Source organism: Sinohyriopsis cumingii, chromosome 15 (assembly GCF_028554795.1).
Source record: "Sinohyriopsis cumingii isolate HCF-2022 chromosome 15, ASM2855479v2, whole genome shotgun sequence".
Lineage (NCBI taxonomy): Eukaryota > Metazoa > Mollusca > Bivalvia > Unionida > Unionidae > Sinohyriopsis > Sinohyriopsis cumingii.
Window position 1 is genome coordinate 77,849,733 of NC_142975.1, and position 18,460 is coordinate 77,868,192.

The following is an 18,460-nucleotide window of genomic DNA, read 5'->3' on the forward strand; positions in this document are numbered from 1 at the left end:
ATAATAAATTTAGTCTGTGGAATTATTTAATGTTGTGTTCATAAATAGTTTGAGAAGAATCGTTTATTTAAATTATTCATTGGAATTACAAAGTGCAGTATTGACTTTTAGACTAAAACACTATTTTAGGATTATTGTGAATTCATTCAAAGACATTCTGGAATATATCACTGTGATACATCAAGACCGTTGGTACATCAATATATTCAAGAGTATAAGTACATCATCACATTCGATATCGGAATTCGTCGAAACAATCTATACTTTTGGACTTGTGACAGAACATTTCGGATTATTTGGAGTCTGATTCAAAACATTTCACTTTGTAACGTAGAAAAATAAATGTATTTGTTGATCTGAATAAACTTTTTAGTTTTCCTTCTTGTTTTTACTCATTTTAAGATCACAGAGTCGTAACATAATAGAAAAATGAATGCCTTAACAAAATTGGAAAGCAAAATCCTAAAAAAAAAAAATGATGATTCCATTTCCTTTGTTTACAACAATAATCTCCGAAAAGTATTACATGTGTTTAGAAGGTATGTTAGAAATACATATTTTAATGAACCATATACAATTAAAAATTAATGCTAACAAGAGGAGTATACAAAGGGCCTCTTTAATACTTGCGCCTATCTGCTTTCTTACGTCGATTCATTCGCTTAAGTATGACATTTATAGTTACTCCGGACGGATTTATTCAGGGGATGTTTGACATCAAATTAGTGCCAAGGTGCTTGAATGACGTTGCTTCAAATTACATTACATGCGAAATTGCGATGCACATTAAATCTCGTGAAAAAAGTTTTCCATGCCATATGACTAAAATGATTTAGTAGCATGGTAGAAAGTTGCACAGACGATTCTTCTAATTCACAAAAGGAAATATGAAGAATCCTGTTCCGAGAGCGACCAAGTGTACCCAAAATCCAGAGATGACTGCATCCAGTATCGGAACATACAAACCAGAAAGAGGAGACAGAGTTCTGAAAAACAATTATGACTAAAACCAAATGTTAAATGGATTGAATTGTTTTCACATCTAACTGATATAAAAAATAATACCAATATAAATAACGTCAATTCAACAGTTTTCACAGGGTTGATATAATTATTTCATTAGTAAACATAAAAGCAATAACGATGGTATCCATATATAACGTCTCTTTGTTTATGTTGTTTTCAAGTTTGAACTAGCTAATATGGTGGCCTCGCTAGTTGTTATACAGGATAACATACAAGAGGAGAAAATTAATTTATTGATTAAATTGTTTTTAAAAATAGATATAATCAGTATTCCAGAAAAGATGCAGATTTGCAAAATACATTTACTGGTAATAAAATCGTATATCGTTGTTATCATCATTATATGTAATTGGTAAATCTGCAAAATTTACTCTGATAGCAAGATTTGTAAAATGCCGTAATAGGGTGAAATAATAAATTATGTATTTGATGCAGGTAAATACCAATTTTTGTTTCCAGCTAAATTCACAGTAGAATTTGACGGTCTAGTAAACTTTACATGGTTGTTTTATAATGATCAGATAAAAACGTAGATTGAATTCGGAGTGGATAAATTCATATTTAAACTTGTGCAGTTAATAATCTTTTCACTGCAGCTGGAAGTTCTCTACTTTGAGTTCTTGCATGGAATCATCTAAGTTTTCGTTTCTCTTACCTCTTCATCAAATGGTCCATTTGTGTCTTGATAGCTCCAGGAACTTGTACTGGCTGTCTAATGGTAATTGTTGGTTCAAGCAGATATTTAAGTTGCCTTTCTCGTTCTTCTTTGCACAGGCAGACGCTCAGCCACTTTTTTTTGTTGTAATATAGAAGAATCCTCAAAAGGCTGTACACATTTAACGTTTTTTCGGTTATTTAAAAAACAATCAGTACATACTGTATCCTGCACGATTTTATCGTTGATGAATGCCTAAAGGTTCCACAGAACAAATTTACGATTTATCGTAGACAAAAACGCAGAAACTCCTTTTCATAGAAGTTGAGAGTACAAACAAAAGTAGAACTTACTGCAAATGTAAGATACAAAAATGTAACCAGTAAAATGGTGACAGAAAAATAGTTGGATAAAATAGGTGAGAAACAAATCACGAAGAATCTTTGTAAGTTCTAAAGATGCTACAACTTTCCAATCATTATCCAATGTTGTAATCTGTACTGTGACATTGTTATTTAGCAGATGTCTTCCAATCGACAATCTTGACAATTTAAAAAATGAACAGAAAGTCCTTACATTAAATAAAATTGTATTATGTAATGTACTAGATTTTTGTTGATGAATTGGGCTTACTTCTGTCTGCATTTAGTCCCATGTAATAAGTTTGAAATATATTAATTTCAAAAGAGGAACAGAAATTAAGGTAAGAAGGAAATTGAAAACCGAGAAACCTGTGCACTGCAGAACAGTCGTGAGTGATGTGATGTGTGATTTTGATTTTTAACGTAGCTTTAACAATTTTTCAGTCATATCGCTACGATGTCTGCAATGTAGCAGTTTATAGTGATGTCTAGCACTGGTGCCTCATGCCGCAGACATGTAGCATGATGTCCCACCCAGTCACATTATCCTGACACCGGGCCGACCAGTCCTAACACTAACCTCTTAATGCTGAGCGCCAAGCGAGGAAGCTGTTAGTACCATTTTTGTAAGTCTTTGGTATGACTCGGCCGGGGATCGAACCCACGACCTCCAGCATCCGAGGCGGACGCTCTAACCACTAGGCCACCGGAGCAGAACAGTCGATTTTTTAAAAAAAGCAGAACACCAATAATGCTGCATAAATAAATGTGTAATTGTTAATTTATTGAGGACGCATTTGTACCTTTGACTTCTTTTGTTTTGAAAACTACAATTTTGGAGTGTCTGTCTATCACGTAACAACATCTGCAACAAAACAGAACAAAACAAAACAAAACAACCTCCCCCCACCCCAAGCAAACAAGATCCCCCTCCCCCAACGCAGACAACACTGGACAGAATTTCTAACGTGATAAATTGAAGAATTCCGAATGATTTTGACTTTTTTTAAAAGTGAATTCTTGATTCTCTTTCATTAAAGGCATTTTATTATTTCTGATTTATCTTTCTGTGCATCATATAAATTACATTTCACCTATAAAATACTCTCCTTTGCTGTTCTGGGTTACAAGACAAATGGTGACAAGGGGGAAAAAGTAGATGTTGAATGTTAGAAAGAAAACTCCAAAAGTTCAAGTCAGTCTGATTAACAATTACTATCTGTATGCCTTCTAAACACATATTTTGGAAATTTGATACTATTTGTGGATTCCGCAAATGTATATACTTCCCTTACCTAAATTTAAAAAAAAAATATTTAAGTGGTAAGTATCATAATTTGTATGTGTTTTTACTGCTAAAAATCTTTGTCGGTGTCTTTGTTTCTAATCTAGTAAATGGTCATTATAAACCAGCACAGTGCGATACAATTAACAGGCTAAACATCAACATAAAAAATAAAGTCGCAATGTATTTCTTTTCATCTAGAGTAAATAGTCGTGATTGCAGAAATTGCTATATCTTCACCAGGTCTCAGTGACTTGTATGATTTTTTTTTTTTTTACATTGAAAATACGACAGACACTTGGCGAAAGGAAACAGAGGAAAATATGCACACGGTGTCAACAAATTAAAATTGACCAAAAATTAAGCTATGACTGTAGTTCAAGCTGAATTAATTTAATATTTCCATGTCACACAAATGTATATGCTTACCTGTGTTTATGTGTACCAGTCGAATTGAACACATAGGAAAAAAAAAAAAAGATAAAACTGAGAAGGTTACAAACAGGATCGGGTGCTAAAGGAACTGCTGTTATTGAAGCTTTCAAGTTGGCGGATCATGGTAGAAAATTATAATGCCATTAGACGTTCACTAACAAATTACGGGGAAAAAAACGCGTTCAGCCTGACTCACATAGGGCTCTTATCGTAAGTTCCTTCTTTTATAATGAATTTATTTTAGTAACTTACACTGTTTTCCACAAGATTGCTACAATTATTAGATTGTTAATATTGCTAAATTAACACACACACACACACACACACACACACACACACACACACACACACATCTTAGTCACTTTTTCTCAAAACAGCATATTAAAATGCGTGTCATATTCTCAGAATGAGACAGAGACTTGAAACTTCCTAAGATCAATTAAAGGATATGCAGGTTTTTGGACATACATCACTTCTGGCTATATCAAAACTTTAGACAGCAACATTCCCAGGGGACGCAAATAAATTACAAAGTCCAGACACCTATTACAAATTACAGAAAACCCCATGTAAGTACCATAATTAGTGTTGGAGTTAATTTGCAAGTGTTATTCATGATGTCGACATCGTCAACCATGAGTCGAGCCATTTTTGACTCGTTGCCATATAGGTGTAAACGGCGTTGCTACCGTAAAACTAAGCAAGAGGACAAAGATCAGTGTATTCTTAGTTTTGTTGTACATGATCCAAAGCTGTGGGTAATAATTGTATAACGGTTCTCATTGGATGATTTACAGTTAACGCGGGAATGTACATGCAGTTGTGAAGACGATAGAGGCAAATACGGTTGTGAAAAAGATATTGCAGACAAGATTAAGACCAGAAATGTTGGGCTTGAGACAGCTAAACACTGGTAAAATTATACTTAATGTTGCCACATGCTTGTGATTTTCATGTAGACATTTTTGAAGATTTAAATTCCGATTTTTAAATATTTTTGTTAACGTTATTTTCTCGGCATGCTGGCGCGGTGTCAGTGTTTAAGGTAAGGATAATAGGCCAAATGTAAAATTTCGTCTCAGGTTCATAAATATGGTATTTTTGAGAAGGTTAAATCATCAGAAATAACTATTTAGCAATTAAAATATACTCATTTTTATTTATTTTGTTGTTGCTTTATTGCATATTTCTATTGTGCCGGCATTTTTTGTCCTAACAATATTAACTTTAATTTTTAAATAATGTAAAATAATGATACAATCACAGACAAATGAAGATGTTTATGCAAGGGGTATGGATGCTACAACATCCTGAGCTGGGAGTAGCCTTAAAAACCTTAAATTTAAAAAAATTACTGGGTGGGTAGGTGGCTTATTATTTTTACAGAAAACAATCATATCTGATTTGTAGAAGATACAAGTAAAAATCTATCAATCTGTTTTGCTGCTACATTAATTTCATATCCAAATGTATCAAGTAGGTATGGTACTGTTTTGTAGCAGTAATAATATAAACAAACTGCTGGTTATTGGTAGCAGTAGCAACAATATTTTTATTCAGCGAGTACTTGTTGTGGGGTTTAATTTTTCAGCATAGGCTATGCATGGCGGCCAGTATTAATGGTGGAGGAAGAGCCCGGGAAAACCCTGGGAGGAACCACCGACCTATGGAAGCTACTGGCAAGCTTTCTCACGTACCCACATTGGTCGAATCCTAGACTCTAACCCACGCAGACAGAGGTGAGATGGCACTGATCTGTAACGGAGAGCGCTTTAGACCACTCGGCCACTCTGGAGCCCCAGCGAGTACTAGTTGTTACCAAAGGAGTTTTGACGTTTTATCAGTCATGTACCTAAAAATAAATTGTCTTATCGATACTATAAATATATGTTGTTGTACTTTATTTATAAAACGTCAGATTCTGTGGTTGCTCCTCTTTTGTGCAATGTACAATCTGCATATCACCCTATGCCACATTACTGAAACTATTCTTCTAAAAGTAGTTAATGACATTCTCTCTGCGTTGGATAGCGGAAAGATTAGTCCTCACCCTCCTTGATTTGTCTGCAACATTTGTCACAATAGATCATGATGTATTACTTCACCGTCTTCAGCATGTATTTGGCATTCATTCATGATACAGCCTTACTGTGATTCAAGTCCTACTTGGTCAACAGGACACAAATTGTGTCTGCAAATGGAATACACTCCAGCCCAGTTAATCTATGTTGTGGTGTTTCACAGGGGTGTGTTCTTGGACCTGTTCTCTTCATTCTGTACACTCAGACCTAAACCTTTTTTACTTGACCAGCAAACATTCAATTTGTTGCAGTGTGTTATAGTTTCTGGAAGTTGGATTCCTCCCTCCCCACTTAGTTTTAAATGCAAGTGTGCAGAAAGAACGGCAAATAGTATAAGTTGATAATTTAACTAACACAGTATATTAAATGATGACTCTTTGTTTCAGATAATGTACAAAATACACCAAGACCTAAACCCTCCAAGAAAAAATATACAGTAAGTAAGCAGGGTTCAATATATTTGTTATATTCTCGTTTGATTTTTATTTCCTGTGCATATCAGAGGTTTTAGTTTTCTCAATTCTACTTGTCCTGGACAATGGGAATTCGAGCTAAATGTGTATTTATGTATTTTATTTAGACAAATGGACAAAAATTGTATAAAGAAAAGTATTTTATTGTATTACAAAAATACTGAAACAATTTAATTTTAAGCATTGTATACTTAGATTTTCCTTCATTTCATATCATTCTGATCCTGGACAAGATAACAATAATACTTCCAAACAGACTTCATGATGGTCATTGGTGATTTTAATTCAGCCTATTTGACCATTTCTGTCTGCTTTATTTGATAGATGCAGGACTCGTCTTGGTCTCGGTGCCCTTTATTTTGCATTGCATGAATGCTTTTAGAATGTCTTAATACCAATTTCATTTCTTCTCTTAACTTTAGAAGGCATTACAGTGTTATCGTTAAAACAGAAGAAATAGTGCAGTTTCCATGTGCAAGTAAATTCTTTTCTCACCCATGAGACAGAGAAATCTGATTTGCTAACCTTACTTTTCTTATCTCAATCTAGTTGTGTCAGTCAGGTCCTCTGTCATGGTGTCCATGCATTAGGAACTCCTATGCAGTATTCACCAGTATGTTTACTTTGATACATTGTTAGGTATAGTAGGTTCTGAATTGTTCTTTAATGCACTAAAGGCCAAATTGTATTCAAACACAAGTCCATTGACCTCATTTGTATATATATATACATGTCCATTTAATTTGGCAATGCAAAACAAATTTTCAGTTGTCAGTTTCCCACTACAAAAATGTTATTCTCATTTTCCCATTTAGACGATTAATACATGACCAGTTTAGCTGATTCAGACTTGCCTGATGTTTGAAGTCTGATCCATCGTGATTTAGAAAATACGAGATGGCTTAGGTGTAATATATTACTAAAATTAATTAAATAAGATTCCCATGGGAAATTGGTATCATGGGTCTTTTCTAAGACGAAATTGCGGTAACTTATTAAAAATCCCTTAGCCATTCCTTTATTTCTTTATTAAATGTTTTATATTCAAACATGGAATATGCCCCTTTAATTTTCACTTACAATATAACCTTGATGCAGTGTATGTGTCTGGCATGAAAGCTCAGACTAGCAAGCTGTTTGTGTTAATACAACTTTGTGTTTTCTGTTTTCATGAATAGATATGGATTGGTAGCTGTAAATAAAATGCATACGTGTTTTGGTCTGAAATGGAGCAAAGAACAAGTTTGATATGGCAAAGAGATACGTTGGAGCCTTCAGGCTGAGACCTATATTGATAAGCTATATCAAACAAGTTCTTTTCCTGACTCGAAACTTTACACACAAATATATTTTGTATTTATTACATATCCCCTCTCATACACATTCTAAATATTTGTAACTCTACTGTGTGAATGCAATTCAAAACCAGTTGAGATTTATAAAATGTCTACATGTGGATGTCAAAGAAGTCGTGTAAGTAGTGTTGCATTTGTCAGATCCCAATGATTAAAGATCAGATTTTTAATGCCATTAATATTTATCTGTCTTCTATGTTCATTTTTCATTATAGGTGGCAGTTGAAGGCAACATTGGTTGTGGGAAGTCAACATTCCTGAAACATTTTAAGAAAGCACACAATGTTGAGGTTTGCATCTTGTTGAAATTCATTGTTAGCACAGTTTGTGAAAGTCAGATATTGTATGTTGACCTTCAGAGAAATTTGCTGTAGATTTTATTTTGAATATAGTTGCAAAATCCAGAGCTGTCAATAGAATATTGAAAATTTGACGGTCTGGAACCATGTATGGAGACAACTTGTCCAAGCTTGAAAAGAAAAGAAAGAATCATAGCTGGGTTCCGGTTCTTATTAAAAATGTTTTAGGGTTGAAAAACCCATGCATCAGCTTGTTCAGATGGGTGGTGACTGGGTAAAGATTTGGTACGTTTTGCATAAATAAACTAAAGAAAGTCCGAGTGACTCTAGGACCTTTGTCTTCAGGGTGAGTAACATTAAAAAATAGTTTTTAAGGCACGCCTTTTGCTATGTTTTAAGATTCAACAGGGTGTCATTGAAGATAATTTCAGTCCTGCAAATAGCAGGAGCAAATAACATCTATTTCAACATGGAAGGAGTTGAGCCTGAAATACTCGTAAAGAAAATCTGTTGATTGTTACGATTATGTTACTGATTCATAGCTGCCAACCCTCACGAATTTGGTGTGAATTTCACGACTTTTTCAGCGATTCACGGATTCACGCCATAAGCCAAATATTCATGAATTTTCCAATCCTCAATTATTTAAAATCTTTAATAAAATAACCGATTTCCCGTTAAGCGCTAGTCGTGATATTCGCATTTGCCGAAACGGTCCGGTACTGCTGGTCACGATATTAGTAGATCTACAGCCGATTAGTACAGTTGGCCCGGTAGCAAGCATTTTAGCCTATTTTAATCTATATGTATAAGAATAGTTTTACAAATGCTTTTGAGAGAAACTGGGGCCTAACCGGAAATTTGCTCTGCATATGCGTCAAAACAATGACTTTAGTTACCGATCTTGAAAATGTCTTCACCACCAAGGAAAAAGAAACGTATTACTCAAACAGTGAAGTTTAATTTGGAATATATAAAAAATTGGCCGTGCATTCTGCCATTAAACATTGATATTCATTCATGCTTTTTTGCACTCCGTGTGCCATCACAGAGACGATGTGAGGAAGAATGTCAGTTGCAAAAAACATAGAAGTTGGGAAAATTAAGAATTCGCAGATTTCAGCTCTGGAATATTTTAAACCATTGGCAGAGGACCTGCAGGCTACCAACGCTGAAGCATTATTTGTGAGTTTTCATGTCAAACACAATCTACCTTTATCAGCTGGAGACCGTGCTAAACATTTGTTCTGACAAATGTTCCCATCGAAAATCGCTTCAAAATTTTCTTTAGTGAGGAAAAATAAGACTTTAGGGCTTCCTTAGCTGCATAAAATTTGTCAGCAATTTTAGTCCCCAAGATCAACCAGCAGGCTAGAAGTCAGAACTGTTTAGAAAACAAATTTACGATCAAGCAGTTGAGGAAGTTCAAGTCTGCCACAGTATCATGTCTTGATAAATAAATATTTCTGCATATATGTAGGGTTTTGTTTTTATTTTGCGAACTTGATATAGTGTAGTATTGACGGTTGGAGTGGATGGAGTTATTGTCATGGTAATTTTCACGAATTCATGTCCAAATTCACGACTTTTTATCCCAATTTTCACTAATTGTGAGCCTGGAAAGTTGGCAGCTGTGCTGATTATACTTGGTCAGATCATTTTCAGCAATCATTTGTCAAATAACTTGTAAACAATCACTTGTAAGGCCACCAGTGCCATTATGAAAATCATCTCAGGGATGGTCCTGGCTTTTAAAAAGCTGTCGCCAAAAAAATCGCCAACCTCAATATTCTGTTGCCAATTTTCAAAAAGTGTCGCCAGAACAAGTAGTGTACATTTTTTCAAGTGTTAATTTAGTCTATTAATGTAACAGGCAATGAAAATTACAAAAGATGTGTTAGTTAATACTCTAATTACAACAAGCATTAACAAAATGTTACCAAGTGTTACATGAAGATCCGTTGCGATTTTAGGGCTGCCCACTTGTTGAATGCAGTTTCAAAGTCTAATTTTTCACATCTGTACATGCTGATTCTTATTAAATTCTCGAGAGATGAGATGCAGAGTTTATTTCTGATGTCAGTTTTTATGAGGTTCATCTTACTGAATCCATGTTCACAGTCTACAGTGCTGACAGGTGACCACCAGTAGTCTCTCAGCAGCCCCCCCCCTTATGGCTAGCTTCACAAAGCTTGTAGTGAATTGCTTCCTAAATCCCAAGAATGATCACTGAATGCTGTATACATTTTGTCGACAAGCAAAATAGGATCTCCATTCCCACGAATGAAACTTACATGAGTCAACACCTGGCAATATTGGACCGTATATATAAGCATAAATTCACACCCAATTTAGGGATTCTTTCACTCCTGTATTTTGAGAAATAAATGATTATTATTAATTATGCAAAACTGTTTGTTTTTTTTTAGCTATTTCTTGTTGCGGAGTTTAAGTCTCTGCAGCCGTAACACGGATTGGTGGCAATAGGAAAAGATCAATGAGTAAAATGCTGTACTGGCGACAGATATAATTGTGATTTGAGATTTTTTCCATTTGCTTTGTATTTATACTCAGTAGTCGGTACTTCAAAGGTTATCAGTTTTCTATGAAGGTTCAACAAAACTACTGTATAGGTATATGTAAAAAAAAAAAAAAAAACAACAGAAGGATTAGCCATTCAATTAATTGTGTCTGTTCTATTGGCGTCTTCAGAAGTCGGTCAGTTGTAGGTATAGTTCGGTAACATGATTGACTTTAACACAGCATACAGTACTCCGCTCAGATGTCAGCATAAGCAGATTATGATGTAACAATGCACTGTAAAGATGGGGTTGTCAATACGAACAAAGGATCGTTTGTGTAACAGATCGATTCCAGTGCATTGCTTAGTCAAGTTTGTGGTTTCCTTTCATTCTCCCTTTTAATTTATCCAGTCCAAATCCATGATTGTATGTACAAATTAAATAACCAAAAAGTCTGTCGCCAAAAAAATCGCCAGATGGGATATCTTTGTCGCCAATAAGGAAAAAAAATCGCAATTTGCGACATTGGCGAAGCCCAGGACGATCCCTGCATCTTATCGCTACTCCTGTTATATCAACATACTGTTTTCACTAAAAGACTTCTTATGATATCTAGTTGGTCTCAAATAAAATTTGTGCCAACATGACATCCAGTGAGGCCACCAAAAAGACATTTTGAAAATCTTGTTATTGCTATTTCTGATGAATGGAAAGTCATATTAGCCTAGGGTATTTCTGTAAGTCATCTTATAATATTTAGTTCGTCATAGTGGAAATCTAGTTCGTACTAAATGACAATGGTACCAATCTGACATAAACTATGACCACCATAGTAGCATTCTTGTTGTTACTACTCGTCCTAAATGGAAAGTCAGAGCAAGAAACGCGTTTCAAAACACGTGCCTTTGCCCCAGCATCCCCTAAAATTAAATGGCTCTGCCTAATAAGGCTCGACCAAAGCGGATGTTCTGCAGGATCAAAGCAGTCACTATTGTGAACACTGTTATAAAATATTAGCATCAAAAGATAATGTTAGTTTAAGCTTGGAAAAGGTGTGTTCCCATCAAACGAAGCCATCTGACTTGGTGCGTTGTATCTAACAACTCCAGTTATGGTCTCATCGTTAATAGCGTAAGTTTGGTAATTTTTCCTAATTAATTGGACCTCACTGTATTGCTGAAATTAATAATAAGGCGGAAAATTTTCAAATCTTAGATGCCCATGCTCAGATATTTTAATTCCCAACAAATATACGACATTCTGCTTGGATATCTTCATGTGTATTCAATTATTTGTTCATTCTTATAAGGGAAAAAATATCAAAACTATTTTATCATCATAGAAACGGTAGTTGTTTGGAAAGGATGTGTCAGTAACGTAATCATAATAAATTGATCTAATTCTTATAATTATTTCGATGCAAATGTAATATATGCAGTTTCCCGTTTGTGACTGTTCAAGTGTTTTGCAAGCGAGCATAAAATAAACTTGCATGAACAAACCAGCAAACTAATTTCTTTGAATATTTTTTGTGTCTTCTTTTTTTTGGTATACCGTTTGGTAGTTTGTCACTGGTCGAGTGAATAAAGTGTGATACCGCGTCATTTGTCATTTAATTCGTTGTCAGATTAATTAGGATCAATTACCAAAGTTCCATTGTTAATGACGGGACCATAATTGGCACTGTTAAACTAATTACACAAAATTGGATGGCTCCTAACGCACGTTTCCAAGGCAGACATTGACTTCCTCTTCTCATGCTAATATTTTATGACTGTGTTTACAACGGTCATTGGTTTGATTCTATAGAACATATGCTGAAGTCATGTCTTTTTTAGGGAATGGCATAAACAAACGCTGACTGTTGATAAACGAAACTTACTAGCCCATCAGACTATTAACATTATGAAAGTTACTAGTCCGACAGGAAATCTACTAGCCTCGGGCTAGCGGACTACCACTAATTTCGAGCCCTGTATATATATATATGTGTGTGTGTGTGTGTGTGTGTCTATTTCATAATTTTTGTGTTCATAACATTTCTATCCTTCTATACGTCTTTCATAAGTAGGTGTATATTATATTGTGATGTACATCCATCAGTTATCAGCTTCCATTTTTGCACACCAACTCCAGCTGTAGTAATCAGACTTTGTGGACAGCTTGTAAAAATATTGATTTCAGGGTCAGAGGTCAAGGTCACTGACAGAAAGAAGAAAAATGGTTGAGCTTGAGTTTTCACCATCCAGTTACCAAATTTGTGGATGGCTTGCTCTTGTGACGAGGAAGAACTCTATTGATTCAGGGTTAAGAGCTCAGAGGTCAGGACCACAGACTGAAAAAAGTATGGCTTCTGCATAATAACTGGAGTTCTCCAAAACTATTAGTTACAAAATCTTTGTGGATGGCTTGCACTTGAGTCAGGAAAAACTTTATCAAGTTTGATGTTTCTATCACTGTGACAGAAAAGAAAAATGGTTTCTGCAAAATACCATACATCTCATACCTGGACCATACTTTGGGGGTGATTTGACTCTAGTTAGATGAAGCCCATAAGCTTTTGGGCCAAAGGTCTAGGTCATTGAGAGAAGAAAAATTATTTCTATTATGGCAGCAATGTTTATGGATATTTATAAATGTATACAGGATGTGAAGTAAATGAAATGATACCGTTTAATTGAAATGATTAGAAACTCAACTTTTACTTTACCTGCCTGTTAGGTTTACTGAACTATTTAATGTGCATGCTGTACTTTGTACAGCTTGTGTTTCGTTTGATATGATGTTCCTCTATTGCCTCTTGTTGATCACCAGATTCAGCTTGTAAGACGTCTTTGTTGAATATACCTGGCAATTTAGGAAAAACATTCCTAGGATTGTCATGTTATTGATTCTGACTGCTACTTGTGCATGATGAAAACAACTGGTAATGCAACTGGATGTATTTTGTGGAAATGCACATAGAATACTCTTGCAGGTGCTACATTGTTTTCTTCTAACTGTTTTGAATCAAATTTGAAACTGTTTCTGTAAAAAAAAAATGTTCCTAATCAAATGTTCTGTTTGCAAATGTTTATCAGGGGTAAATAATAGGGCTTAAAGAAATTTTTATTAGGATTAGTAGTTAAGTCATGTTTTGTACTGTGTGCTGGTAGAAGTTCTTCTAAGCATTGGCTTTCTTGCGATGCCACAATTGCAGTAAATGCATGCAAGTATTAATTAGGTTACAGAAAATTCTTCTTCTTAAGCAGAAATGTGGAAATGTATGATTTAATTGGAATAGGTAATTCCTGTCATTGGCAGCTGTGCACATGCTCATTTAGATGTTTACTGACTTTGTGAACATTTACAGGTAGTAAATTGACCGTAACCATTTGCAGGTGTCATCAGTCATGTAGTTTCATCAGAGTTTGTGGATGACTTGCAACTTTGTTAAGGAAAAAGCCTGTATATTTTGGGGTCAAAAGGTGAAAGGTAAAGGTACTGACTGAAAAAATAAAATGGTTTCTGTACAATAACTCTAGTTCTAAACCTCATACCTTGATTAGTTTTTGGATGGCTTGCACTTTAGGTTTTTTGACTTGGGGTTCAATAGATTACAGGTCTGGATCATTGCAGCTGAAAGGAAAACACATTTTTGTACTAGAGTAAGGAACTTTTGTACTGGAGTAAGTTCTTTGACCAAACTTTGGATGGCTTTCACTTAAGGTAATAAAGAAACCTATGTTCTTGGGGTTAAAGTTCAGAGGTAACATACATGACTAGTGTAAAAAGAACACAATGGTGTCTGCACATTAAGTTCAAGTCCACAAACCTTGATTAAAGGTTAAGGTCATTGAGACTGCTGGTCACTAATGTCCAGAGCCAACCATGCCGTATGAGTGTCGACACTGGACTATTAAACACTGGGTGGGCATAAACTGTGCCATTCACTGTGTTCTTTCCATTTTTGTGTTTCCACCCTACCAAGTTTTCAATTCTAAAATAAATATACCCTGTATATGAATACATACTTCTTTTACAGGTGTTCCCAGAGCCAGTAGACAAATGGAAAGATGTTCACGGATTCAATACACTGGTAAGTAAAACAACATGTATAATAGTCAGCATGGGAGCATAGCTGCTTCACAATGTCAGGAACACTCTTGCCAAAATTTCAGACCAACTCACAGTGTCACATTTTGGGTTTAATTTCTTGCAGAATAATAATTTCTAATGCTAAGATATTTTCCCTGGTGGTTATTAAAAAGACCCTACCTTACTTTTAGGTCAGATGTAACACGGATCATTTCAGTGATCATTGTGTGCATTTTCCACATGATCTGCAGTGTAATGTATTGAAGAATTGAATCCAAAGGACAGTTTGTTTGCATTTTAAACAAATACCCACACGTGACCTTGAAAGTTTGATTTCATTTAGATTACTCCAGTCTTTGAATATTTTGTTAAATCTCATACAGTGCTTCAGATGCAGAGAATATCAATGTAAATTTCCCATGATAAAAGTAAAACTAAGCCAAAATATTAATGTGGAAATATTCAAATTACCCCTTTAAAAAACATTTTGTCTTGTTCTGTCATAGACATACTCGCTACTCCCCATATCAATTGTTGCAAACATTACTGTAGGTGCTGCAAAGATTTGCTGTTCTTAAGATTGTCGTACGCTCAGAAATTCAGTCTCCATTTGCAAAGGGGTGATAAATGAAAGTAAAAAGGACTAAAGCCCTTTATACGGTTCATTTTGACTTGGAGCAATTTTAAAGCCGACATCAGATTCTCTATAAGACTAATAGATCAGATAATTGAAGTTGGTTTTCACTAAAAGACTTCATGTAATATCTTGTTGGTCCTTAAGGAAAATGGTGCCAACCTGACATGCAGTATGTCTGCCAGGGTGGCCATTTGAAATTCTTGTTATGTTACTTCTGTGGTGCTTCATGTCTGGGGACTTGGCTAAAATGTATTGACTTAGACTATGATATCAGAGTGATTCTAAACGAAAACAGTACCAGTCAGACATCCAATGTGTTCACCTTGGCATCCATCTTGTAGATCACAAGATCATTAATCCTGAACAGATAGTCTTATCTCTGGGGCTTTCACTAAAATGCTCATTTTCAGGTAGTTTGTCATACATAAAAATGGTGCCTTTCAAACACCCACTATAGCTGCCACAGCAACAATCTTCAAAATCATGTTATTGCTACTCCACCTGAATGGATGTAATTTTCATTAAGATGCTTAGATGAGGTTGTTCCTAAAATATAAATTGGTGTTGATCAGACTTCCACCATTTTAGCAGTGGAGACCATCTTGAAAATCTTGCTGATACAATGAATCTTTAAGGGATGTACGTATTGACGTGGGCATGTTCAACCACTGATAACATCTGTCAGTGTAAAGAAGAAATACCAGATTTGTTCCTTATGAATAATTCAAGTACTTCAGTGGTCATTTAATAGCCACTTTTATGCAAAGTTTATATTTCTTCATATCTTTTTTTGTGTGTGTGGGAGGGATAAAATTTGAAGGCTGCATTGTGTCATACAGTGAAATATGTTACATTTAATTCTGAGTCTGGTGGTTATTGTTTCTTCAATTCCAGGTTAAAACAATAACCACTAATCAGAACTAGTTTGCTGTATGGTGCATCAGATTTGTTGGCATCCAAATTCTATCCAGACAAATACACAGCAACAAAACTTGGGCTATTAAAGTGCTTATTAAATAATTCAATAATTGTACATCGGGGATAAGTTGGGAGTGTCTCCTTTTATGATGTATGTAATCAGTGAATGCTCTGACAGGATTTAAAAAAAAATGTGTATAGACTCAGCAAGGGGCAAATTCCAAACCACATAAGTTTCGATTTTTAACCACTTTGTAAATTTGAAATGAGTGCCTGTGGTCACAGCAGTTGTTTAGCATCTGCAGGAAGTATAATTAGAACTATTTGGTTGTTAGTCATCTTCCACATTCAGACTCATTTTAGATAAAAAAAACTATCCTTGCATGAGGAAATTGCACTATTTCTTCTATTTTGGAGATGACACCATAATACCTTCCAAATTTAAGTGAAGACATAAAATTGGTAATAAGATATTTTTAAATCATTCATATACTGCAAAGCAAATGGCGTAGGGAGTCCTGTATATTATTAAATGAAATAGTCTGTAATGGATTTGAAGTTGACTTAAAATAACTAACAACAAACAGATGGTCTATCTGGAATTATTGGGTTGTTTTTTGGTTTTAAATTCTTGTCGAGGATGAGAGTGGCATATTAACAGATAACAAATCTTTACATGTCTGTTATCTGCATACTGGAAATACAACCAGTGTGTCCACTTATATATATAACGGTAACACCCTACCAATGAGATACCTTCTAAAAATGAAAAGACCATCAAGTTGATATGTTTATTGGCAGTGTATTGTGAATTGAATTGATACATGTACTTGGCAAAGGTTTATTGTTTCACCCTTTCAATCTTTAGTGAAAGAGTTCTGAAAACCAAACCTAGCTGACTTTTCGAGACAAGTCAGATGTGATGGCTTGCATTTTTAGGAGCTTTTGAACACTGAATTTTCTGGATTTTGTTATTTAGTTGCATTACAATGAACACTGTTACTCTGATTTTAATGTTAATGGTCTTGACTTTCGATTTTAATTGTAGCAGTTTGAATAAATTAGTGCATGTATCTGAAGGATACCTTGAATTATAACACTTCATTAACCTCATTATAAGGCAAATGTATTACACTATGCTGTCTGTCAGTCAGCCTGTTACCAGTTTTGCTTCACACAATAACTGGAGTTGTTCAGTATCAACAGATGCCAAACTTTGTTAATGAATTCCACTTTGAGAAAGGAAGAACACTTAGATTCCATGGTCAAAAGCTTGATGGTCATGTTCACTGTGATTGAAAAAAGAAAAATGATTTCCTCACAATAATTTAAGTTTATGACCAGTTAGCAAACTTTCTGGATGCCTTGCACTTGGTGGAAAAGGATGAACTGTAAGAAGAGGAATAGTTTTATATTATGATGAGGTCCTTACCATCAACAGTTATGGGTTTATAAATGTTAGAGTGTAATCAAATTTCGGTTTTGGACTGGTTCATTGGTTCTGTCGTTAATATCTATAACTGAACTTCCATGCCGTTTTCATTTGGAAGTTTGGTTTATATGCCTGCAGCTTCCAGGATCTTGACTTAAGTTTTGCTACCTTTTTTTAACCCTTAGTGAGTTTGGAGTCTGTCTTGGGTAACTAATATTCCTGGATTACACCCAGTAGCCAATTACTTGCTGCTTGGTGAAATTTTTATGAGCCTACTTAAGTGGGAAGATAGAAAAGGCAGTAACTTATCTGGTGACATCTCTGCCAACATTGTTATCATTAATACCTTTTTCATTTGTATATATTTCATAAGTCCCGATTTTAGATTCTCATTGTGCTTGGCATGAATAATTTACTGAAACTCTGACAATTAAATCTCTGACATGCTTGTTCACCACTTTTACTTCAGGGTCAAGGTCACAGTCATAGAAAATTTGCGTACGGTTTAAACTTTTTTGTTTGTTTATATATGTGAAACCCATTGATGGGCATTCATCATACTCGAGATGTATGACAAGGAAGCCAAGACAATTATATTTTATGAAGTGCTTGCACACATATTTGACCTTGTGTCCAGGTTGCAGCATACATACCAACCATTACACTTTTGCTGTAATCATTACATTTTTTCCACCTAATTATGTCTTGCATTCACCTGTATATGGATTATGCTCTATTGGTGCATCAAAAAAATGGAATAAAAATACAGCAATAAAATGTGGTTTTCATTCATTATCATCTCATTAATTCCACTCATATAAATTTGAGAATATTCATGAAAAGATGAATGCCATGTTAGAATAGCATAAGAGTATTAGATGTTCTAGATGCACATGAGCTTAC

The 18,460-nt window shown here is 34.9% G+C and overlaps 1 protein-coding gene across 1 annotated transcript in view; it reads left to right on the forward strand.

Moving 5' to 3' along the window:
- Window positions 1–4,572: 4,572 nt before the first annotated feature.
- LOC149782126 (thymidine kinase 2, mitochondrial-like) overlaps window positions 4,573–18,460 on the forward strand; it is a 47,131-nt gene continuing 33,243 nt past the window's right edge. Inside the window, exons 1-4 of the mRNA XM_089933573.1 lie at window positions 4,573–4,676; window positions 6,231–6,280; window positions 7,888–7,962; window positions 14,518–14,571. Of these exons, the coding sequence (XP_089789699.1) occupies window positions 4,649–4,676; window positions 6,231–6,280; window positions 7,888–7,962; window positions 14,518–14,571 (207 nt within the window). The 5' untranslated portion in view covers window positions 4,573–4,648. The remainder of the gene's footprint in view (window positions 4,677–6,230; window positions 6,281–7,887; window positions 7,963–14,517; window positions 14,572–18,460) is intronic.